At 39.0% G+C, this 24844-nt stretch overlaps 1 protein-coding gene and 1 long non-coding RNA gene across 2 annotated transcripts; one reads left to right on the top strand and one right to left on the bottom strand.

The window, feature by feature from the left end:
- Positions 1-4098: 4098 nt before the first annotated feature.
- Positions 4099-18799, bottom strand: GJC1 (gap junction protein gamma 1). The gene is made up of 3 exons (XM_072414682.1): positions 18729-18799; positions 9012-9085; positions 4099-7728 (listed from the first exon to the last, which is right to left on the bottom strand). The coding sequence occupies exon 3, from the start codon at positions 7712-7714 to the stop codon at positions 6542-6544; it is 1173 nt and encodes a 390-aa protein (XP_072270783.1). The 5' UTR covers positions 7715-7728; positions 9012-9085; positions 18729-18799; the 3' UTR covers positions 4099-6541.
- A 1254-nt stretch (positions 18800-20053) lies between these two features.
- Positions 20054-24834, top strand: LOC140333188 (uncharacterized). The gene is made up of 2 exons (XR_011921299.1): positions 20054-21962; positions 23608-24834. It is a non-coding gene; the product is annotated as an uncharacterized lncRNA (long non-coding RNA).
- Positions 24835-24844: the final 10 nt, after the last annotated feature.

Here is a 24844-nt window from a genome sequence, read left to right as displayed (position 1 = left end):
AAGGTAGAGCTTTGTACAGAGCCGAGTGTTGTATGAAAGGTTCTATACATGAGGCTGCAGTGTCTGATTTCCCAACACCCAGATAATAACTAATTATGGGACAAATGCATTTTTTAGTTCAGGCTTGAAAAATGCTGGAGTAGACCTGTCTGCCAAGCACCCTGCAGTCACTGCTGTTCTTTGTTGTTCCTTTGGTGTTTACCTTTTCCCCTCAACATTTTCCATGTTGGGGTTACAGAGGGACTGGAGCTGTACCAAGCTGAGAAAGATTAAAACCTTACCTGGTTCCAGGCCCTAGTCAGCATAACTTGACCAACAAGTTCAGCTTTTTTACTGTTGGGCCAAGGGAAATAGTTCTTAACCTCTTTTTTGACTAAAAAAAAAGGAATCAATTACACAGGGGTACAATTTTGAACAAAATTTAAATATTTAAGCTTATTAACCGTACAATAGGTATGCAGATTCTAAAAGTGCAGTGTAGGTCCCTGGTCAGCACCAGTCGCTCAGCCTTGGGAGACTGGTTACATCTTCCAGCACTCGGTTGCCCTCAGGACTTACTGCGAAAGGAATGGTGTCTGGGAATGGGCTGGCAGCAAGCCAGGAGCCCACAGATAGCAGTACCAAGTTTCCAACAGGGCCAAGTCCAGAATACAGAGCAGAGGTCATACATAGAATATCCGTCCACCAAACGAAGTACACAAGGATAAAATACAAGCAGAGTTGGGGTCACAAGCGAAGGTCGGTCCAGGCAGCATAAACGGGCAATGTCAGAAACAGGCAAGGTCGGCAACAGTAAATCAAACCATAAATCTCCAGCACAGATTAGCCCAGCTAAATGCTGTAACAGGTACTGATGACTGGGAGCTGAAAGGCTTAAAAGTCCCAGCAACCAATGGCAGTGCAGGACTGAATCAGGAGCTGATCAGCCTCTAGAATACCCTTCAGCTGTGCACAGCCTACCAATGGATGCTGGGGATGCCATAAATCCATCAGGCTGCACATATAAAGGGAAGCAGGGGCTGCTGGTATCCCAGTTCTCCTGGCTGCCATGATTTACATTGCTGGACAGAACAGACAGTGTTAATTATCACGATGGTGGACAGCACAGAGTCGCCGGGCAGATGAGCATTTCCTAACATGCAGTTAGTTTTTTTCTATCACGTCAGGTTTTTTCTCTACTGTCTATATTATTGCGATTAGTGTAGTGTGGATTTGCATAGGCAAAAACATTTACACGCAAGACAGTGTGGTCAGAGGTTCACTGCTCTGCGTAGTGAATAAGCAAAATCTATTTTTCTACTTACACACGTATTTCCTTTCTTTCAGATCATGTCTAGCTCTGCTGTTTCCCGTCGTAAGTGTCTAAACAACTCTGATTCATTTTGTTATATCTGTGGCAGTTTCACTATTCCCAGTCAAAGGGCCAACATTAGCACATTTGTAAAGCAAGCCTATTTGGCATATTACAAAGTTAAAGTCTTGGGCCCCTCATAAGATGTGCAAACAGTGTGTTGAGGGTTTATGGATGTGGACAAAGGGAACACGTGATAAGATGCCATTTGGCATACCTATAGTGTGGTGGGAGCCAAGAGATCATTTCAGTGACTGTTACTTTTGTATAGTGAAAACTTCAGGATATAACAAGAAAAATAAATCTAACAGAGTATTCTACCATAGGCTATACGCCCAGTGGCTCATTTAGATGAAATCCCAGTGCCAGTTTTCATTACTCTACCCTCTCTCTTGAAGAACATGATTATGGTGATGAACTAGGTGACAACAATGATGAAGAGTTTGAAATTGAAGAGGACTCTGTTCTTAAGGGATTTGATTAGCATGAGTTGAGTGATTTGGCACGTGATTTAGGACTATCAAAGAAGACTTTAGAACTCTTAGCATCAAGACTGAGTGAGAAAAACTTACTTGAAAAAGGAACTAAGGTATCATACTTTCGAACCACACAAATTGCATTTCTGCAGTACTTTAGAACTGACAGTAGCTTTGTGTATTGCTATAACATACCTAGTTTATTGGAGGAATTGGGATTTCCAATCTATAACTCAACTGAATGGCGACTATTCATCGATAGCTCAAAGTGGAGCTTAAAAAGTGTCCTCCTTCACAATGGCAATATATTTGGGTCAGTCCCAATTGGCCATTCAGTTTCTCTTTGTGAAGAATTTGCAGACATAGAGTCATTGAGTTGTTGTAATATCACCAACACAATGGAGTCATCTTTTCTGGACCTTAAAATGGTATGCTTCCTTCTTGGTCAGCAATGCAGATACACCAAGTATCCCTGTTATCTGTGCATGTGGGACAGCGGAGCTTGTGAGAGGCATTGGGTGGAAAGGAATTGGCCTCCAAGATCTGCCCTAAAACCAGATGATCCAAACATTCTACATGAGCCACTTTTTGATAGAAAAATGCCTCTGCACATGAAACTGGGTCTGATGAAGCAGTTTGTTAAAGCTTTGCCAACTGAAGGAGACTGTTTCAAGTACCTCATTTTGGCATTTCCAAGCCTGTCATTTGAAAAAATAAAGGGTGGTGTGTTTGATGATCCACAGATTCGGCAGCTCATCAAAGATGAACATTTCATCAGGACAATTTCAGAAGTCGAAAAGAATGCTTGGGTATCATTCAAAGCTATTGTGAAGGACTTTCTAGGAAACACACAAGCAAATAATTACACAGAAATTGTCCAGAAAGTCTTGGAGAGCTACAAAATGCTTGGTTGCAATATGAGCATCAAGGTGCATTTTCTGCATAGCCATCTTTCTAACTTCCCGGAAAACCTTGGTGCAGTCAGTGATCAGCAAGGTGAACGATTCCAGCAGGATTTGAAGGTCATGGAAGGACGGTATCAGGGTATATGGGATGTACGTATGATGGCCAAATATTGTTGGAGCATCCGGCAGGATTGTCCTAACCCTGACATGCCAGAAAAAAGCTATAAGCGTACATTTTTACCTTACCGCTTACCCAATTAATTTTCAAATGTTTTACTGTAAAAAAAATGCCATAGAGTAACAATAAATCCTTTGTATGAACAAAAGAAATTTAAATAAACAGTACATTCAAATTATTATTTCATTATGTTCTCATTGTATGTAAAATTTGTATGTTTTTGACAAAAATAGAGGGTACCCTGGATCATTTTTAGATTCACCACCCAAAAATTTAGCAAAAAACAAATGTAAGATCTAACTCAACAAAACATGCGTTCCCCAGTGTTATTATTTATGTAACTGTCCTGAAAGTTTAGACTAAAAATATTTTACAGACAGAGGGCAGTGGTAGCAGCATGTGTATTGTCGGCAATTTGAAGGGGCTCCAAATAATTAAAAGCAGATGGCAGTTGAGCGTAAGTTGCTGGCATGTAACTTGGCTGAAGATTGAAGGAAAGAGCTGGAGAACAAAAGAACCCGCACCTGAATTAAACCACTTGGGGGGACTGGCGAGCAGGCACATATACAAAGCATTTGACATTTCTTGTCTTATTCATGGACCACCTGTGAATGGTTGGACCGGTGGCAACAATGTTCCATTAGATTTGGTATAATAAGGAATTGCCAACTGCCATATCAAAACTAGAAATTTGCAGATTGGCAACTGGAAGAAAATATTTTCCTGCCTAGAAGAAACCATCACATTGCTGACTCAGTTTACTTACCTAAAGACTACACCTTTACCTTCCCACAGTTGAAAGCTTTCCAAGCTCTGCAGTTAAGTGATTTTGGATGGAGGAATTGTGTCATGGTACCCCCTATACCTGCCCACACACACACACAGGTTTGGATTTGGTGATTGCTCACAATGGCTCAGGAGAAAGTCCTGTGCTTCCTCATATGCATAAGCTTTGCTCTGCTAACAAGAAGGAAGCAACAAAACATAACTGTAAAAATCTTGGAAAATGCTGTGCAGACACCATCACTTTCTCCAGTATCTTTTTTTACAACCGTGGGAATACATCATCTATCGCACACTGAGCATACTGTGTGATGCTGCAAGAAGCAAAGTCTCCATAGCTCTAGATGAAATAAGCAAGTATGGCTGCCTTTATATCTTAATAAAAAAACTTAATCACACACAGAATCAGGTTTTAAACATTGACATATATTGATTTTCAAAAAGTTTACTACAGCTACAAGTCATAATTATAGTCATACTCATGGCACAGGAGAAAAGGGAATGTCAGAACTGATTTACAAAATCCCAAACAGGAATGTTGAAATTAGTATAAAAAGTGCAAGAGAGGTTAAATTATCTTTGGAGTAGAGAAATATACAAAGCAGTCAAGCAAACCACGACTGACATGTGGGATAGTCACTACACATATTACAGAATGGTGAAAACAAATGGACATCCATAAGGGCATTTTTGATGACAAGTTCTTGAAGTACAAAGTGCAAATACAGGGTACAAGGGCAGTGGGTAAAGGCCTCCAATATGTGCCACAAATTCACAATAATACTAGGATAATGTAACAGATATAAAAATCCTTGCAAACAAATTCTCGAACAATCATTCAGCAAATGAAAATATTTTCTGCAAGGCTTAAAAACACCAAGAGCAGATAATTAGGCATACAACCAAGCACATAACATTTTCCAGCATTAGAAATGGCAGCCTACATATTCATCTGCAGATCTCCCTTTAAAGCAAAACGTTTTCCCTTTTCATATCTCAGTCATACATAATGTGGTCACCTGGAACAGTAAATTGTGATAAATGTGTCGCGGAAAGGGAAATAAGGGATCTGGTTTCCATCTAAACTTTTTTTTTTCCTCTCACACAAACATATTAGCACAAGACAATGGGAAGGTCCACTGCTGTTTGTCACGAACAAATTCTATCATGACATGATTTTAAAATATACTAAATATACATATACAGTACTCTGAAAAGCACCAGTGCAAGGCACTTGTACTCCAAGGGTCACAGTTTAGTCCTGAGTTACAGACCATCCACCATTAGTGGGGTTAAGGCGACTTATGCAAGTTTGGAAGCTCCAAATAGATGTTATCAAGATGTGGTAACTTAATGTTGTGAAAGCTACTTACTAATCTGGAAGCCAGATAACCCCTATAAATGCTGCTTCCCAAATATCCTGACAATAAGGGATTACAAATTTGGGAGCTGGTGAGCAACATTCGGATACCCAGTAGTGGTCAACTACAATAATCATTAAGGAACAAAGAGAGTTAAAATGCTTAGAACTTTTAAGCCCACTTAATACTGATGTGTCTGTTTTAGACCACCATCCTGCCAGCCTACATAGTAGCTGAAACGTGTGAATGTGGCAGGAATTTTTTAAGCTTTTAAGGAGGAGAAGGAAGCCTAAAAGATTAAAGTAAGTGTCAATAAAGTATTTAGGATGGGAATATATTTTGTTGTGTTTTAAAAGTAAAAAGAATATCCCTTTTTAAGTGCTGGGAACACTGGTGCACAACTTAGAAGGTGATATAAACTATAGGCATCTAGCCAAAAGTAAAATGCAAGTTTGTGTGGACTAACTGACTGCTAACCAAATATATATTTAACTTACAGCTACTTGACTTCAAATATAACTCTAGCTAAAACTGCTATTTTTTTGGATAGCATTATCAGGTGTTGTAACCCTTTTTCGAGTTTTTATTGCTGCTTGTGATCTCGTTTGTCCTAGAGACAGGACCTATAGGAAAAGCTCTCTAACTGGAACAGTAATAAAAACTAATTTTTGTAGTGTGGTAATACTGGAAGATTTATCTGACTTTTTCTGCTTTCAATATCCCAATATCACTTTGTGCCCCACTATAAACTTTGTCACCAGGTTAAATGCTAAGTAAAAAATGTTTCAATTAAGACCTTGCAGTGTTTGCCTGTAAAGGTTTTTCTTTATCCATGTCAAGGTATAACTAGTAATATTTACTCACATTTAATTTGATCTGGTATGTAAGGTTAGTGTTTTCACTACTCACACAAGTACACAGAAAGAGAAAGTTACATGGATGAGTGATAAAACGTTTTCAATATTACAAAAGAATTCCAGTTAAAAATTGGCCAGTTACATTTTAATGTTCCTATTATAATTTGGAAGCTCAGGTGGAACAGGACTAAGTACCTACTCAGCCACTCATAAGTCACTGGTTTAGTGGAGACTACTGCTCTACTGATAAAAAAGAATCCCAATAGACTGCAAACAATTAATTGCTTTTCGAGAATAAACAAAAATATTAAAACCTAAAAATGAACTGTATAAAAACTTCAGCATTTAACAAAACAGGATTGTCATAATGTTCATGTTGGAACATTAGATATGAAATAACAGCCTGACATATTTCAGGTCATAGTAATAAAGTCTCATGATACAAGAGATATTAAGGACCAGGCAGCAAAATCCATAGGATGTTTCATTTTTTCTTCTTCTCCTGTCTAGGCTGTGCAGTCTGTGCTTTTCCAATTGCCAGAACCAAAATATTTACACAAGTGAAAGCCATCACTCTGCCTTCTGTTCCTCCCGGAGACATGGAGTTACATCTTTTTTGTTACAGCAGGTTTAAATCCACACAGAGGTCTTTCCGTCTCCGGAGCGGCTGCTGACACTGCTCTTGTTAGACCCTTTTTTGGATCTCTTCTCTTTGGTGGAGGGTAGATTGCTCTGACTGGTGTAAGCATGAATAGCAGTTTCCAGGCGTTCTTGTGCAATGCGCACTTCCCGATGAAGATGTTCTAGGTCAGCAGGGAGAGTATCTTCACTTGCACCATACTGCTGTTCCTGAGCTATGTTGGCCCTGTTCTGCTTATATGCCATTTTGGCATTGGTCAGTTCTGTATAATGAATCTGGTCTGGTTTCACAGCTATGTTGTATCCAGGTGGAGCTGAAGGTGTGTTCCATGAGAAAGGATAGTTATAGGAAGAAGAATCATCCACTTGTTTCCCTCTGTTATTAAGTGCGTCCCGTATGGTCCCAAACCCAAGGTGAAGCATTTCCCACAAATTCAGGAGTAGGCACAGGCAGCTGACACCATACATGATTAATAGGAAGATTGTTTTTTCGGTGGGTCGAGATATAAAGCAGTCAACAGTGTGTGGACAAGGCTTTCTAAGACACTCATATCTTGTGGAAACTTCAAAGCCATAAAGGAAATACTGACCAGCCAAAAATCCCATTTCAAAAACTGTCCTCACAAGAAGCTGCAGAACATAAATCCTCAACAACCCATCAGACTGAATTCTCTTTCGCCCATCATGTTTAACTTTGCCATGGCCATGCTTGCCTCTGTCATTTCCCAGCTCATTCTCTGGGTACATCATAGGATCTTCTTCATTGTCTTCTTCTACCTCCTCTATGGCCCGATTCTGTTTCCAACGCATTGACAAGGCTCTGAACTTAGCCTTCTTATCATATTCATAACGCTCCTCCATTTTTGCAATTTTGTGAACTGCATAACCCAAATATAAAAGAGGTGGTGTGGCCACCAAGATGATCTGGAATACCCAGAAACGTACATGGGAAAGGGGAGCAAAGGCATCATAGCATACATTCTCACAGCCCGGTTGATCTGTGTTGCACTCAAATTTTGACTGTTCATCATAATAAATGGATTCCCCTCCAACAACAGTCAAGACAATTCGGAAGACTATGAGAACTGTCAGCCAGATTTTTCCAACAAAGGTGGAGTGATTGTGAATTTCTTCCAGCAGTCGAGTTAGGAAGCTCCAGCTCATGTTGCCAATTCGACCTTGAATATAAAACAGAAAAAGCCATTGAACTAGCAAATATAAAAAAAATGCCGTTTGTTTAATAAAGGGGTCTTCAACATGTGATCTATGAAAATGAGGAGTATATTTGCATCAATCAAAGTTGCTATCAACATGTGATCTATGAAAATCAGGAGTATATTTGCATCAATCAAAGTTGCAGATAGCATGGACTATATATGGTGGATTTCAGGAAGTAGTAAAGTTTCTTTTTGACAACCTTGCCAACTGGCTACAGAGACTGCATAAATCCATGCAGCTGCAGCTAGGGTTCTCAACACTGGCCTCTGCTATCCATCAGCTAAATACCAAGGGGAACAGGCAATTAGGAACAGGGATGGGATTTCAGGTGGAGCTTCCTGTTTCTCTCTAGCACTATTTACAGACTGATAGTAAGAAAAGTCTTTAGGCTACTGGGGTAAGTGTGTTTTTATGGTAGAAAACAAGCAGAGAAAGTGAGTGAGTGGTGGTCAGATGGAGAGGTAGCAGAAAGTGTAAAAAAACCTTTTACCTCCAATCCTCTAAATAAATAATTACAATAAAGGGTTTATCTGTTCTATTTTCTTCCTGTTTCCCAAATACATATTGCCTGTATTGTTATCCTACAACGCTTCTCAAAGTAACGTGAAAAAAAAAACACACACATCTACCCTATTTCACAGGATAGAGGTTGGTTGAGTAAATGGTTGGAGAATAGTTGTGCAAATAAAAATAGGGATGATACCTAATTGCATAACAAATGGTACACCTATTCCTACTTACTTAGGCATGTACACACATCAGATGATTCTCGGCCAATACAAGCCGTCGGGTTTTTCTTGGACGAGAATCTGACATGTGTACAGAGTTCGTCGGATGACATTCTTGGATCTGTCCTGGCGGATCCATGATGACGGGAGATGAATGACTGCAATGGAAGCGAAGGAGGAAGAGCACAGCAGGGTGTCGCTCACTCGTTCTCCCCCCACACCTCTTCATAGAGAAGAACAGCAATGTATGCACAGTGCTCGTTCATTCATCTTTAACTCGTTTGTCGCTGGAAACGATCATGAAGACCGTTTCCAATGACGATTATCAAGCGTGTGTATGTAGACAATTTTAAGTCTTACTACCATGAATTTACTGTTATTGAAGACAAAGGCTCTCAAATTACCCCTGAAGCTTTATACCTGAAAACCTGTTCTATGGAAAATTTAGTGACCTTTTCCAAAATATACAGCCTACTGTTAAGTGTGGAGACACTAAAAGCCAACACATAGTATACCTGAAGTGCCAAGTTTTTGTCAGCTGGGGCTGCTGTGGACACGAGGGACTCATCTGCAGTTTTCTGAAATCCCACTGAAAAAGGAAAAAGATAAAAGTTTTACTTAACAGTTTTTACTACAGTTTCTTGAATATCACGTGCAAAAGCTGAGCACTGTTTCCACCAAGATAGAATATCTGTGTAGAATTGGTTGAGTAAAATATGATCAGCTAAATTCCTCTTTATATCTTCATTCTCCTCCTATTGCAATTCCAAATCTCAGTGGATAAGGACTAACTAAATGACAGCCAAAGAAAGCTGTGTCTGCTTATATCATGCATTCTCTCGGGATTATGTGCTCTACTACGCCAGAACTTGCATGCTTTAATAACTCCTTACCCTGGCCTAATTCTAGAGTTTTAGTTATGTCTGATACTGGTATTTTCCAAGAATCAGACAGTTAAGAATGGGTTGGTCAAGGCAGAATATCTGCCATCTCGGACAATTCCAATTCTAAAAAGGGTTTGTATCCCTGCCAGAAGTGCTGGAATAGGGACCAAGTTATTACAATTACGTGTGATTCAATCCATTTACTCATTTTCTGACGTGTCAAACCACTTATGTAGTGTACGTGTTTGAGTGCCCATGCAGCCTCAAATATTTTGGCAAAACAACACAGAAACTGAGCAATAGGATTTCTAAACATACATACTCCAATCACTCCAAACAAGATAAATTGCCTGCACAAAGACATTTTCCAGAAGCTGGACATTCACCCTTACAATTTTGACCATGTCCTTAAGCCCCAGAAAGGGGGGACAGGATGCAACTGCATATCATAGCAATGCTTACTGGAATCATGAATAAGACTTAGCTGTTAATCATGACTATGCCTTGTATCTGTATGTATCTTCCTGACATTAATATTTCTGTTCTATTTCTTTTATAATATCAGTATGTTGAAGATGGAATGTTGATTTATATAAGCATCTAATACAGATGTATACTTTTCTTGCCTGGGATGTATTGGACACTAAGAGGTTTACTCTTTTGATGCTTTTATTATCTCTTGTCGTTTCCAATTACATTTTCACCTGTCCAAATTTTTGGTGAAAAACATAGTGAGATTGAAATTGCCACTGCTATACTGTATGTTGATATTCTACTAAAACATTTCTAAATCTTCACTAAAACATTCCTAGCACTACAATTTCTGTTGTGCTACAATGTTTTGTTTGGACTTGTACTGTACTACTGTATAAAAGGTACATGAACGATATGTGGATGGTAAGTGTACTTCAATGTAATTACACATTTTCCTTACTTGAAGTTTTAAATAACCATTTACAGGCATTCTATCCCTTACATTAAACTAGTGCGTGACAAGGCATGTCCCCAAAAAGGCAACACTTTCTTTTGTACAACATGAAATAAAATAACCAAAAAAAAATGCAAAAATATTTTGGCTGAAGTTTTAAATTTAAACAGATCATACCTACCCCAAGGTGGTTCTAAGGTAACAAGAATGCTGACAGACCATGTGGTGCCCGCAAATATGCAGCATTAGTCTTCTAACTAACCCTACCACAATAAGTCAGTTGTGCATTTCTTTTAGGATTTTTTTCATGTGTTGAAAATTTGTTTTATTGTCATACACGTTTCAAGGTAATTTGAGTCCAGGCTTTATACTTCCCTATATTGACATTTACAGTGCTCTCCTTCCTATCCTACTTAAATATGACAGAAATACTCACTTCTAGGTTTGGTTTAGCATGGAAACCTCTTGTGACAATGCTTGGATATATCAGTCAATTACTGGGGCCAAACACATAAACAAGGTGGTGACCCCTGTCAAAAAAGAGGGGCAGTGGGCACTATTTGCAGAGATATTATTTTGCTATGCATAGGCCAGGTATAAATGTAGGTCACGGTATATAGAGTCATCCAAATTTTCAATCCGGGGTTATGTAACTTAATTAAAGTACAATGTATTCTAATTAAAGTAAAGCACAATGTAAAAGTCAGTAATATATTAACTAAGAGAACAAGCTCTCTCTTTAGGATCTGAAAAGTCCTAAAAGTCAGGAGTGAGCTACATTTCTCCTGGCTCTTACAATTTGTCCTGCTCTGCTTCAAAGCACAGACAAAAACTCACAGGCTGCTTTTAATATAACCAATAAACCAAATTTTTTAAAGAATAAATAAACCATAATACAAAAAATGTTTATATCCCAAGCAGAGTTACATTACAAAAGCATAGCACAAAGCGAAAAGGAATAATAATAACAACCTTAGAAGGAACGCCAAAAAAGAATTAACATTAAGTTAATTTAGCAGATATTTGACAAGCTTCCAAGACTACAAACTTTTTCCCGTAGGCAACAACAATGGAATATATAAACAACCTCACATCTATGCCAGTATAGCAAAGCAAGAACATAAAAGAACTATTGCTAAGATTTCATAGTCCCGCATTACTGACATGGTAACCTCCAGTCCCATCAGCATGATAAAAAGTGTCACAATATTTATGTTAGGTCAAGTTTAGAAAAGTGTTTGATACAAACATTAACACAATATTTACAGCAAAAGAACATGAAAATATTTGCAGTGACACCTGTCAAAAGCAAATAATATGCAGACACCAGAATCCCCTTCTTTAATTAGCCTGTAGAAAATGGTGATGTCAACAATTATTGCTGGTAAACATCTTTCTGAGCTGACATGTTGTGAAGGATTGCTGACTCTGCAAGAACAAAAGGAGGATTGCATTCATATACAGGCGATAAAAAAATGTCCATTTCTGGTCATAAGTGAACACTGATGTGTAGCATTATACCAAAAGAAAAGTAACTGTTTTGTTGTCTGACAGAAAAAATAAAAACACATGGTGTACTACTGATCAAGTCAGATAAAATAATTTTTATTTTGAGGATTTTCAAGATCTGCAAAACCTAAAAGTGGAATTACTTTAATATATGGAATATAGAAATATATAGAAATATAACAGGCAACAGAATCATGGAATCTGAGATATAAACTGCAACTTTGATTGTTGATTGATCAGGCAGGTAACAACAGTTCTTGCAGAAGGGACATCACTGTTCTGCAATAAAAACCTGCCTGACTGATAATTTTTAAAAAGGAGACTTTAGTTCCACTTAAATGGACTCATATTTGACCTACACATATATATACCATGCACTAAAAAAAATCTCATCATGCCTAAAGACAGGTTTCCCAGTCCAGATATCTACCGAATAGTCACTTTTACATTTTTTTTCCCTACTAAATAACATCAGAAAATTAAAATAAAAATACACAATCAAAACAATATTTTTATTAGGAGCACATGAAAGGTTACATTGTTGACATGCGACTAGATCTCTTGTTTCTGTTGTGGGTAACGCTGTAGGGAGTTGCATATGGCTGTGCTATACACAAATTTCACATAGAAAAATTTCCATGATTACGTTTCATCTATAATTCTGGCACGTCAGAAACGGGAAATGCCTAATTTATCAGTTCATCTGACTAAAACTTTCCATTTGTTTTCATAAATGTAACAAAGAGTAGTAAATCACTACTATGACTAAATACACTGTAACTTTAAAAATAATTTTGAGTACAAAAAAAAAACAAGCAGATTTGTTTCCATCACAGTCTGGACACTAAAAGTAGTAACCCGAGGGACAGAAAGTTTATCAATGTACCAATTGGAATAAAAGACTGCAACAAACCTGCCCTTAGAGAAATCTGTGGGTAGCAACTCCTAAATATAGTTGGTTGGTTGTCATACTTATCTTCAAGATTTAATACTTACTGAAAAACCAAACCAATAGAAAAATATACATGAGGCAAATTAGTGTAAAGTCAGAACTGAGTTTAAGGTGAAAGAGTCAAAAGGTATTTAAAGCCGGTGTGAAAAGTCAGGGAGCAAGCATTTACAAAAGAGGGGATGAGCAATGGCAGCCACCACAGAAAAAGTTGGTGCTCTGGCCAGACCTGGTTACACGACTAAATGCCAGCAATAAAAGTATAACTAAAGTTCCACTTTGCAATTTGTGATCAGATAAGCTTTTATTGCAGAAATAGACAGATCATGTCCCTTCTGTAATAGGTATTCTGTTCTGCTTCTTAATCTGTCAAAATTGTTTCACCTGAGGGTACCAGAACTGAATTCCCACACGCTTGCACACATCATCCCGGCCCAGCCAATCAAGATGAGCGAAGATTGGAACGAGGAAGAGAAGAAGGAAGAAGATGGCGGTGTCCACAAAAGAATGGGACAGGACAGAAGTAACTGGGTTTAGTTCTATGTTAAGTAAATATTGATGAAATGTAATTACATTCAGGTATAGCCGTTGTCAGCTCTATCTGTATATTCCCTTCTTTTGTGAGAAATCATGAACATGCTGTTTTTAGTAAAGATTGAAACCAATCTCAGGCTTTTACATACTGATTAAAATTTAGCTATTAAAAACAAAACATTTTTTTACTTTAATGCAATATATATAAATTATATTTATTTGTATGCACATTGTGGAGACAATATTTACTCTTTTAATGCTTGGGTTGTTTTTGTTCATTGTTTTCTAAATCACTAACCTGGTAAATCTTTAAACAATTTCTCTCCTGTTCTCTTTGTGTACTTATTTTGGAACAGTTCAATAAAAAACGTTACATACTAGGCACTAGACTCATATTGTTGTGAACCACAGGTCCAATATATAGGTATAAAGGTATAGGTGCAACAAGTTTATAACAAACCACAACATCGATCTGGAACATAGAGATTCCTGAGACTACAAATCACATTCCTTCCTCCAGATCTTTACCAAAAGGCACACATGTCGTTATTTATTGAAAATTAAATTAAAATTCAACAGTCAGACATGCTGGCTGTCTGCTAACTGCCAGGAAAAATGGGATTTTTATAAGAGAAAAGCTCTGTAATGAACAGTCATTAGAAAAGGCACTGAACAAATGTAAGAAGCAATTTATTACAAATAAATAAAACACCAGGCTCATTGGCTGGTTAGAAGTCTCCTTGGAATTCACTTACTGGAATGAAAGGCAATATACTCAGATATTCAGATAAGCTGCTGTCATTTCCTTGTACATAGACATCCACAATGAACTACAAATAATTCTGCATACAATATTTGTGCAAAATTTAAACTTCTGTCAGGATTTCTATTGTAGTCTCTGTTCAAGCTGGGGGGAGTTTTTCCCCATTAGGGTGGAACTTTAGAAACTGGTGATCAGGCAGGTGTTGGAGAAAGGAACAGGCGATGTTCCCTCCGAAAAACTATTCTTACCTGCCTGATCACTGGTCAGCTGTCAGATTTCACCAAACTGCACCGGGGATAGCCAGTAATCCCAGTTTCCTTTGCAGGTGCCGGAACTGGATGAACGTCATCCCGGCCTGGCCAATCAAGAGGGTTGAAGAACCGAAGAAGAAGTCTTGGGGACTCCATTCTCAAAGGGGCTTTTATTACACTTTGGGAAAATTTACTCTCATTTCCTTTGGTATCTCCAGAATGGAAACTGAATAAAAATAACCCCAATGGAATTGATGAACTACCAATCAAAAACAACCACTTTTCACTCCTGTGGAGGAGGGCACAGCGAGGTGCCACTCGTTTGCACTTGCCCCTCCCCTCTCTATAGAACAGCTTAGCTTGTTCATTCATCTGTCACCGAAAATGATCACAAAATATGGTTTGCAGCAACAATCTTCTGACACCCATCAGACATCTGTGCAGGGCTTAATTTAAGAAGCTCCATCTACTTTAAACACATGACAAAATGTAAACCCAACTGCAACCAAAACATTTCATGTACCAATCTATACTAATGGACTGAGAGTAGCCTTCATACTTTTTATGTGCAAGTGACGTGTTGCTCTGAAAATCTATAGCCCAGTAAAGTGGCATGTATAGATTTTGTGCTATGCATTGTCCTAATTTGACAAATCCATTAGTATCAGTTGTCCATGCAAAGCGCCATCATATGTGTCACTTTTACTGACTGCAAAGCCTGAGCAGAGGTTTCAATGGAACAGAATAAAAATATGGAACTATTCAAAGTGTTCACAAACACGGGCTAGTGTATAGACTACAAATATGCCGAAATTTGCCCTTTGACTGCCATGAAAAGTGAAGCTCCTTTTATACGCCCTGTGTAAGGGTGACATGTGCTAAACTGATCAGACACAATAACACACAGGGCAATCTATTTATAAAGCAGTGAATCTGACATTCAGTGAAACATTCCCAGGTGGAGACTCTCCCTTTGCATCAATGTCAATAACTTGGTGGAAATATTTCAGTAGATGACAGATTCACTGCTTTATCAAATGGCCCTAGAAAACTGGAGGTCCAGTATTCATCAAGGAAAAGTTTTTCTGTACACTTTCAAAACTAAGTGGCCCGTTAGAACTGATATCGTTATTGGCTCTCCCTTACCCTTTGCACCCTTGACTTCTCTCTTGTACTGAAATGGTTTAATCACAGTGATCATTAGAAGCTGCAGCAGCTGGCTAGGGGACTCTCAGCCCTATTAAGCCCTTACCTCCCCAGTGTGATTGTCCCTGGTCCATCCATTGTATTCACTGGACTTTCAGGCTCAGAATGACCTTGTGAGCGTTACTTAGGGTGCTGTGCATGAACATGCAGCCTGCCTAATGAATGCTACACACCCAAGTCTTATCACTGGAAGTGATAACAAAAGAGAGACCGATATATGAACCAGCGATGTACACACAGGATTGTTCTGTTCTATGGAGAGGAGAGGGGGGGCAATAAGGAAGAGGCAACCTGCTGTGCTCGTCTCTATTGACTTATACAGCGGTCAGTCACCCTTGATGACAGATCCATTAACGATGTTGGGCGCCCACTGCACACGTCAGATTATCGCCCGAGACAAGCCAACTGTGCATATTGGACAAGAATCATCTGTCGTGTGTACATAGACTAGGTGTGCCCACTTCTCCTGACTGCCATCCACATAGCAAGGCATTTTGTAATAGCCGTAGGAACCTCCAAAGAGCCTGGCCACTGCTTGTATCAGAGATCCTGGAGGCGTAACACAGGGTGCTGCAATGTTTTCAGAAAGCTATGTCAGCCACAATCTGGCATCATTGCATACAGAAGTAGTGAGACCCAGTTATAACATCAGCATGCACTGAATATATCCTATTTGAAAACCAATAAGGTGACTAATGACAAGGAAAAGAAGAAACCGAGGAAGGCAAAGTATAATAAAACTGAGCTTCATGTGTAAAAAGTATAATAAGCTATTTTCTTCTTTTTTTAATACAGCAGAAAGTCTGTCCAAAGGTAAAGAAATTCCCTTTTAAATAGCTATCACTTCTGATCAACCAATATACCTCTCCCGGTGACTATTACCCTGGTGTGATCTGGGTCACTATAAGAATTGGCTGCTCGGTCTCAGCACAGGAGAGGATGACATGAGCACTCCCTCCGATTCCGGACTCCAGCCAAGGATGGGTAGTATGGTGGCCAATGGTGGGGGAGAGGAGTAAAAAATAGTAATTGGTGACGGGGGCTTTATATATTCACTGTAACTTTGTGTTTAATGATCAAAGCCGCTGTCTCTAAACATATACTGAAAGGTTTGAACACAGAAAACACTGACTTTATTATAAAATGTTTTACAGAACAAAATACTCCCAGAAATACACAAAATGTACAAGTTCACCTTCAATTTACAAATAAAACATCTTCAATACACAAAAGATTCTCTCAATGTATCTGCAGTCTCATAACACAGCATATATTGGTCTGCATGGAATACGCTGAAAATATTTACTGTAAAGCTCTATAACTGTTGACACGTTTCAAATTTTAATTTTTTTTTCTTTCTTGTTTAAAAAAATAAAGCAACCAATCATGTCATGGCACAGGGGACCCTTCCTGTTCCAGGTGTTGTGAACACCTATGTTCTTGCTCACACAGTGTTACACATCTGGGGGTGTATTTGTATTTTGCAAACTTTGTGTTACTACAAACACCTGCAAGTGCAGCTCAAAACATTACAACTTTGGGATACAGAAGAGAGGAGATACACAGCCCAATGATTTCTGTGTACTAAAATGTAAACACACAGAGTCAGCCTGTGACATAGAGAGAGCTGAGATTATTACAGATCTGTATCCCCCCTCCAACCAAACATGTTATGGAATCCATAGCTCATATCACATCAGCAGTGTGCAGTGTATGGGCCCGGACATTCCAGTGTCACTCAGGGTATGCACCCAATACATACAGTGTATGTACCCAGCTTGTACAATTGTGCTAATAGCAGTGCAGGAACACAGTGTGTAGTCAGTGCATCAGATCCAGCGTATACAGTCCATACATCAGTGTGTCTATCCCAGTGTATGATGTCAGTGCATCTGTCCCAGACTATACAGTCAGTGTGTGCATTGCAGTGTATGAGCCCAGCCTATACAGTGACAGTCCCAGTGTATGAGTCTGCTGTATGCAGTGTCAGCCATAGTGTATGAGGACAGTCTGTACAGCCTAGGTGTGTCAGTGATAGTGCGTACAATCAGTGTGTCAGTGATAGTGCGTACAGTCAGTGTGCGTACATACAGTGTGTCAGTGATAGTGCGTACAGTCAGCGTGTCAATGATAGTGTGTCAGTGTGTCAGTGATAGTGTGTACTGTCAGTGTTAGTCACAATGTATACAGTGAGTGTGTCAGTGATAGCGTATACAGTGTGTCAGTGATAGTGCGTACAGTCAGTGTGTCAGTGAGAGCGTATACAGTCAGTGTGTCAGTGATAGTGCATACAGTCAGTGTGTCAGTGATAGCATATACAGTGTGTCAGTGATAGTGCGTACAGTCAGTGTGTCAGTGAGAGCGTATACAGTCAGTGTGTCAGTGAGAGCGTATACAGTCAGTGTGTCAGTGAGAGCGTATACAGTGTGTCAGTGATAGTGCGTACAGTCAGTGTGTCAGTGATAGTGTGTACAGTCAGTGTGTCAGTGATAGTGTGTACTGTCAGTGTTAATCACAATGTATACAGTCAGTGTGTCAGTGATAGTGCGTACAGTCAGTGTGTCAGTGATAGCGTATAGTCAGTGTGTCAGTGATAGTGCATACAGTCAGTGTGTCAGTGATAGCGTATAGTCAGTGTGTCAGTGATAGTGCGTACAGTGTGTCAGTGACAGTGTGTACTGTCAGTGTTAATCACAATGTATACAGTCAGTGTGTCAGTGATAGTGTGTACTGTCAGTGTTAATCACAATGTATACAGTCGGTGTGTCAGTCACAGTATATACAGTCAGTGACAGTGTATAAGCTCAGTGTATATAGTGCCAGTGCCAGTGTATACAGTCAGTGTGTCAGTCCCCAGTCCACACAAGCTCAGCAGTGTATGTCCTCAGGCGGTGTGTCAGTTAGTCAGTGTGTTAGTTGTAGGGTTCTGTGTACACAGTCAGTAGCAGTGTATGAACATAGTGTGTGTCCCCAGTCTGTACAGTGATAGTCGGTGTGTAAGTCCTGTGTATCAGTGTCAGTGACCTCACTATGTACAGCGCCATGGCATCCAGTCAGTGTATGAGCCCGGTGCACGGTGAGCCCGGTGTCACAGACAGTATACATTGGCTCCCTTTGCAGTGTCAGGCGGTGTTCGGTGTGTTGTCTATGTACAGTGAGGTCAGCGTGTCACGATATATACAATATATGTCAGTGTGTACGGACTCACTCAGGTCGGCAGCCCGGCAGTCGGTGTCCCATGAGGTGCCCGGTTTCCCCTCCGCCGTCCTCCCGCTCTCCTCTCACGAATCTCCGGTTTGTCCATAGCACCGATATCAGCGGAGCGCGAGCCGCCCTCCCTCAAACCACAACACCGCCCACAAGTCCTGCCAGCCACGCCCACTCTCCTGTCTTTTCTATTAGCGACTTAATTCATGTGTGGCGCCCTTTTACCGCCCTTGTTCTCTGCACCAATCAGCTTGTAGCAGGGAGGTGACTTGTGCGCAGCACGCGGAGCTCTGCTTGTCTCTGGGCTGTGGTGTTCTCCTCATTGGTGGGTCTGTTAAAGTGAACCTGTCATGAGAGAGTTATTGGAGCTCCAACGTCTCATTAATTCTATATAGTGTAATCCTCTTCTTTACTGATATGCATGCAGCCCAACTGTACTGTATTCTTCAGCACTGCCCCAGTATGGGTTCAAATGTCCTACAAAGGAAGGGAATGGATGAACAACAGGCCAAGCTGGTAAAAGAGACTGGGCAGCTGTGGATAAAGGGCCACCAAGCCAGGCTGGGGTTCTGCTACTTGCAGGGTCTGTTACCAACCACTATTACCTAGCATAGACTAGAGTATTGTCAGCTATGCCTATTATTTATAAAGGGGTCAGCGGGGTAAAAACTGAGAATGGCTGCTCTAACCCAACCTTCTCAGATTCCTACTTACTGACATTTGTTATTGTAGTAACTCAAGAACCTCTGCATTCACCAGATCTCAATATAATGGAGAACCTTGTGTAATGTGGTGGGAGTGGTGAATCCCATCATGGGTGTGCAGCTCTGCAGAATCTGTGTGATGCTTTCATGTCAATATGGAGCAAAAATCCTGATAAATGTTTGCAGCTCAGGATGAATGTTTCTAGCTGCAATAGAATCGGGGGAAGGAAAGGGTGAATATGACTAGGGCAGGTGAGATGCCATTCTTGCATAAGGCAAAGTAAATAATGTGGAAGAAAAGGGGCCGGGGGTCCACATGGGCAGTAGGAAGTCACAGGTGGTAATATTAGACTGTAGTTTAGTGGTTAGTGTATGGTATTTTTGGGCTATGGCCTAGATGACAGGAAATGCTGTTTATCTTTAGGGGCTTATTGCTGAGATTCCCACAGTGAAGAATTAACCTTTTAACCTAGGCTGTGCGTCTATGAAGAAGCTGCTCTATGCACAAATTACTTCCAAGAATGTTAACTTGTGTTAATGTGAATGGTAATGTGCAGCGCTGTGTAATATCTTGGTGCTTTATACATAACATTTATTATCAATAATTTATAACTTAGTACCCCATTGTACTTTTTTATACCTACATATACCCAGGCTTAGCAGTGTTAAGATGACCATACAATAACTAGCTAGGGGAAAACGTGTCAGTTTTTGTAGGTTTAAATAAGATAGGGGGTCGGCTAGAACCTTTTTCTGATTTATATTGTGGTGTGTTACTGCTGAGTGGATGGACTTTCTGTGTTTGTACTGAACACCAATGCCAGCACACAAAAAGCGATTGTAAAATCTAGAATGATTCTATTAGCAATGAAATAGTTGAGGGTAAATGCTCCACTGTTCTAATAATAACTAAAAGATTAGTGGTTTCTCTTCTTTCAACTTACTTCTTGTTACCTTTATGTCCCCAGGTCAGGAAATGAAGGGAATTCTTCTTTAACGGGATACAGCAAATAAAACAATCATTTGATACATTCCCTACTCCATCCAACTTAAAAAATGAATTACCACAATACCAAAAATGATACTTTATTACCTTACCCTCTTTCCTACCTTTACCTCTTACCTGATCCTTAGCAATGAATTAACCCATAAACAGCACCATATTTTTACCATATCTGCCACTGATGTCTATGGTTCTACTAATCCCGCAGTGATATCTGCCAAGCCTGGTACTGATTTTACTGTGTGTTAAAAGGAGGGACACGTTTCATCATATACAGTATTCTGTCTCTAGGAAGATCTTTTATGTGTTTGACCCATATCTGTTACTTTGCATTAATCAAGAAGCTAGACAATCCAAATTACAAACCAGCAGGCATGTATAATTATCCAGGGAATGTGAGCTATCATTGATAGAGTTGGAAAAGGTTTTAACCTATCATTTGCAGCCCGATTTAAAATAATAATGAGACGCTTACAGAGACCGGGCAGTGAAAAGGTTATCTTATAAATAAATCCTGGTTATCCTGAGTTGAACTTGGTAAATTATTCTATAATGACCAAAAAGGAATAAGAACTGGTTGTATGGTATATAGGATACCCATTGTTAAAATCATCTTTAACTTTTTGGCCAGTTAGCAATATGGCTAGTGGCAAGCCATTAGTGCCGCAGCACAGTGGCTGCATTCATACCAATCTGGCACGGGTTCCTGACCTACAAATACATCCATTTTTTTCTTACTAGTTCCCAGATAATTTTGCTTATAATTATGCGGATAGACAGAGAAAGCATCCTGTGGCTGTTGGCTAATCAAAAATTAGGCTTACCAAAGAAGCAGTAAACAAAAAGGAGCTGCTAAAGCTCTTTGAAGATATTTTTAAATGTTTGCAATGGAATCATTTTGTAAGGAATAACATGGTTGGAAGGGTGAAATAGGTCTTAAAAGTCAGTTTTGCAGACCCACTTTAATTCTTAACACGTAATTCATAATAATCTTACCCAAATCCATGTTAGCTATTCACATACGGTCTCCTAAAAACTTAGTAGAGCATGTAAAATAGGAGCATTTATACTTAGCTTTTCAGTTGCATTTTCTTCAAACTTTGCTGCTCCCTGGCCGCTCCAGGTATTCCGTACCTCAAAATTTTGTGATAAACCTGTTGCTTTCCTCCCACATGCTATTTGTTGTGTATATTATAGGTTCCATATGAAGTGTTGAATACAAAGGCCATCTGGCACCCTGATCCAGCCAACGTATGGATGGAATACTGTACCCTACTATATTTACTATAGTGCTGAATGTTAAATTTACAAAGTATTCTAAGCAATTCAAAGACTTTTATCTACTTTATAAAACCATATCAGTAATTGGTTCATTGATTTCTATATTTTACAGGTCTAGCTGGCTTTTTCATCATTGTTGCTTATGGACTTTACCGTTTGAATAAAAGGGGCAACATTAAAATGTCTGTCCACCTGATTCATACACGGGTTGCTGCCCAGGCCTGTGTTGTAGGAGCTACTGCTTTGGGTAAGCACGTCTGGAAAAAAATGTTATAACAAGAAATATTATTTTAAACAATCTGTTTTATTAAATTTAGAAGGAAGTCAGTATGTTTTATAGACTCAAAAAAGGAGCTATCCAACCTCATTGGGATACACTTTATTTCCACCTGTCACACTTGTTGGGCATTTTAAAACCACCAGCATTAATATTGAGTTACAACTCTTTGTGACAATAACAGCCTCCAATCTTCTGACAAGGATTTCCAAAATACTTTTAAATGGCTATAGGAATTTTTTTGCCCATTCATAAAGTCTGGTAGGGATGTTGGATAGGAAAACCTGGCTCTTGCTGTTTTTAAATGTGAGACAGCCCTAAAAAAATCACCAATCACCAATAAACTTGTGATCTGCATGCCCCCTCCTAAAATTAGAAACAAACATCCTATTTTTTGATAAGTGTAAGGATTGATGAAATGTACATTTTCTGTACTTTGCATCTTAATACCAACAAAGTATAAAAGTTAGGCACTAATAACACTAAGCAAAATCATGTTTAGGATTTATGCTGTGTTTTGTTGACTACATCAAAAATTACCATATGTGACAATCTTCTGTCCCTCATGAAATAGCAGTTCTAAAGATATTTTCCAGGAAAAACATAAAGCTTGTGTTTGTATTCCAGGGAATGTCAGGGGATTATTGTGCTGGGAGCAAGGACATGAGCCCAGTGAAGGAAGAACTAAGAGCCCTGGAAAGAAACACAGCATAAATGCTCTAAGAAGGCATTCTGCTGTTTACAAGTATAATATAGATTCTCCTATACAATGGCAAACCTACTAAGGGTCCAGGTCAGAAATAAATCTGATTTTTTCATATCTTATATCCCACTAGATAACACCTTTATTTACAATGACCTGGGGTTTTCATTACATGATTGTGTACCAATCCTTTTCTATACCTCTAGTGTTAGGTATACCCTACATACCTGGCACAAACAGATAGAAAACATCAGATCAGATGTTTTCAGAGACCCAAATATGAATTCCTTCAGAAAGTGGCTGGATTGAGCAACTGTCCGACCTATAATGCTGCACTGTAAGTGGAGGAAGATTGGGGCTAATCCACAAACTGGAGGTCAGATGGAATGAGGATTCGATCACTACAAATGAAGCTTACTTGCAGTAAACCATGCCGCGCCTGCCTAAAATATTACCACAGGCTTTGTGCAAATGGTGGAAAAAAGCAAGGAACCAGCTCCACAAACAAGTGTGAGAATCCTTACATTTTCTATAGTTTCCATGGTTTCAAGGAAGCAATGTTTACATAACTTCACAAGTTTTAGAAATTCATAGCTGACGGTAGAATAAAACAGAAATGAATATGTGTCTGTATATATCATTTTTTAAGTCTGAGTTTTTCTTATCACGGATGTTAGTGACATGGCTGGGTTATGTTAAACTTTAAATTTGTGTTCCCGGGTCCTTTACTTTAGAAGATCTGCTTTTATTGCGTGTTAGTGGCCAAAGGAATATTGTTATGTTAAATATTTTAAATGCATCTATTGTGGAAATTAAACTGATATCAACCTATACTTTTTCTGTCACTGCCCAGTGGAAGGCAAGGTAATGGTTACTGTGACGGTACATAACAACTGTTTCATTTATCGGCAGGTACAACATATGCAATGTACAAGGAGTACAAACAACGGAAGAAGGCAGAGAGGGAGTCAATGCAGCGAATTGAAGGAAACACCAATGAGGAATAGATTATGCAACCAGCTACAAACCTGGGAACCAACATTTGTATTTTTTTTTTTATCTAATTGGTTATTTTTAAATGTTAATCTAGAATATAAAACAAAGTGCATCTAACATACATGCAAACAGATACATTTCTTCTCCCCACCTGTACAGACTAACATTTTGTAGGCTATTGTATATTCCCACAGAACAGTAAACTTGGGCAGCAGTAAAAAAAAATAGGAATAAAAAAACATATACATTTCTTTATGCAGATATTCTGCCATTTTAGGAAAACTAATTGTTTTAATGCAGAAATGTGAATCCAAACTAATGATTATTGGCAATTGAGGCTGTAAATGTTAACTTTCTGTAGTGAGCTGACAACACTGGCTTTGCTACATGTAAAATCATAGGCAGCTTAAGTTCTCCTCTGCTGTTAGAACCAAAACTTTCTCAGACTATGGAAGTTAGAGGGTACGAATAACAAATTCAGAAGTAGTCCAAGAGCCCTGGTCTTTGATAGCAGGTTTACCTCAAAGCAAAACTGGACTTTCAAATAATATAATAAAAGGCCCCCTATATTTTAATGTTCATTTTAAATGGTCATCCTTTCCACTACTAGATGTTCCCAGATGTTCAGTTTCTAAACTCAAGTTTATCATTGACACACAATTCATGAGTGCTGTTCAGTGCAGTAAAGGACCACACACTACCACCAACAGAGGAGGAATGACTTGTGACTTCAATAAATTAGTCATGACATCACTAGAAAAAAGGAAGTATAGTTTTTCTTTAAAAAAAATCTAGTGTGGGAAGGCCACTTCAAACTGAAGTTTACCTTTATATGTTTTCTGGTGTTTTCTCTTTACTCTCCTTTATTACAATATTCTACCCCTTTACTGACCAAATCCTAGGAGCAGAAAAGGAAGAACAAGTAAACCTACAATACTGCAGAAGTCATTTAAAGTAAAAGTTTCTGAATGTCAGCACTGTACAAAAAGCAAGTCTTTCTAACATCTTGACCCAGAATTTAATATATTTAGCTCAGAAATATTTGGAAATGTTTACAATATTCTTTTTTGTTCCTCAATCTGCTTGTTTTGCATGTTCAGCGGTCTTTAAATAAAGTATTCTTGTTTTAGGACAAAGAGTAAAGACTGACTTT

This window comes from Pyxicephalus adspersus, chromosome 6 (genome assembly GCF_032062135.1).
Source record: "Pyxicephalus adspersus chromosome 6, UCB_Pads_2.0, whole genome shotgun sequence".
NCBI lineage: Eukaryota > Metazoa > Chordata > Amphibia > Anura > Pyxicephalidae > Pyxicephalus > Pyxicephalus adspersus.
The sequence above is the reverse complement of the archived record's forward strand: the minus strand, read 5'-3'. Positions and strand labels throughout refer to the sequence as shown.

Bases quoted from the DNA above. Each gene is read 5' to 3' on its own strand.
- GJC1 (XM_072414682.1), bottom strand. From the start codon at position 7,714: ATGAGCTGGAGCTTCCTAACTCGACTGCTGGAAGAAATTCACAATCAC.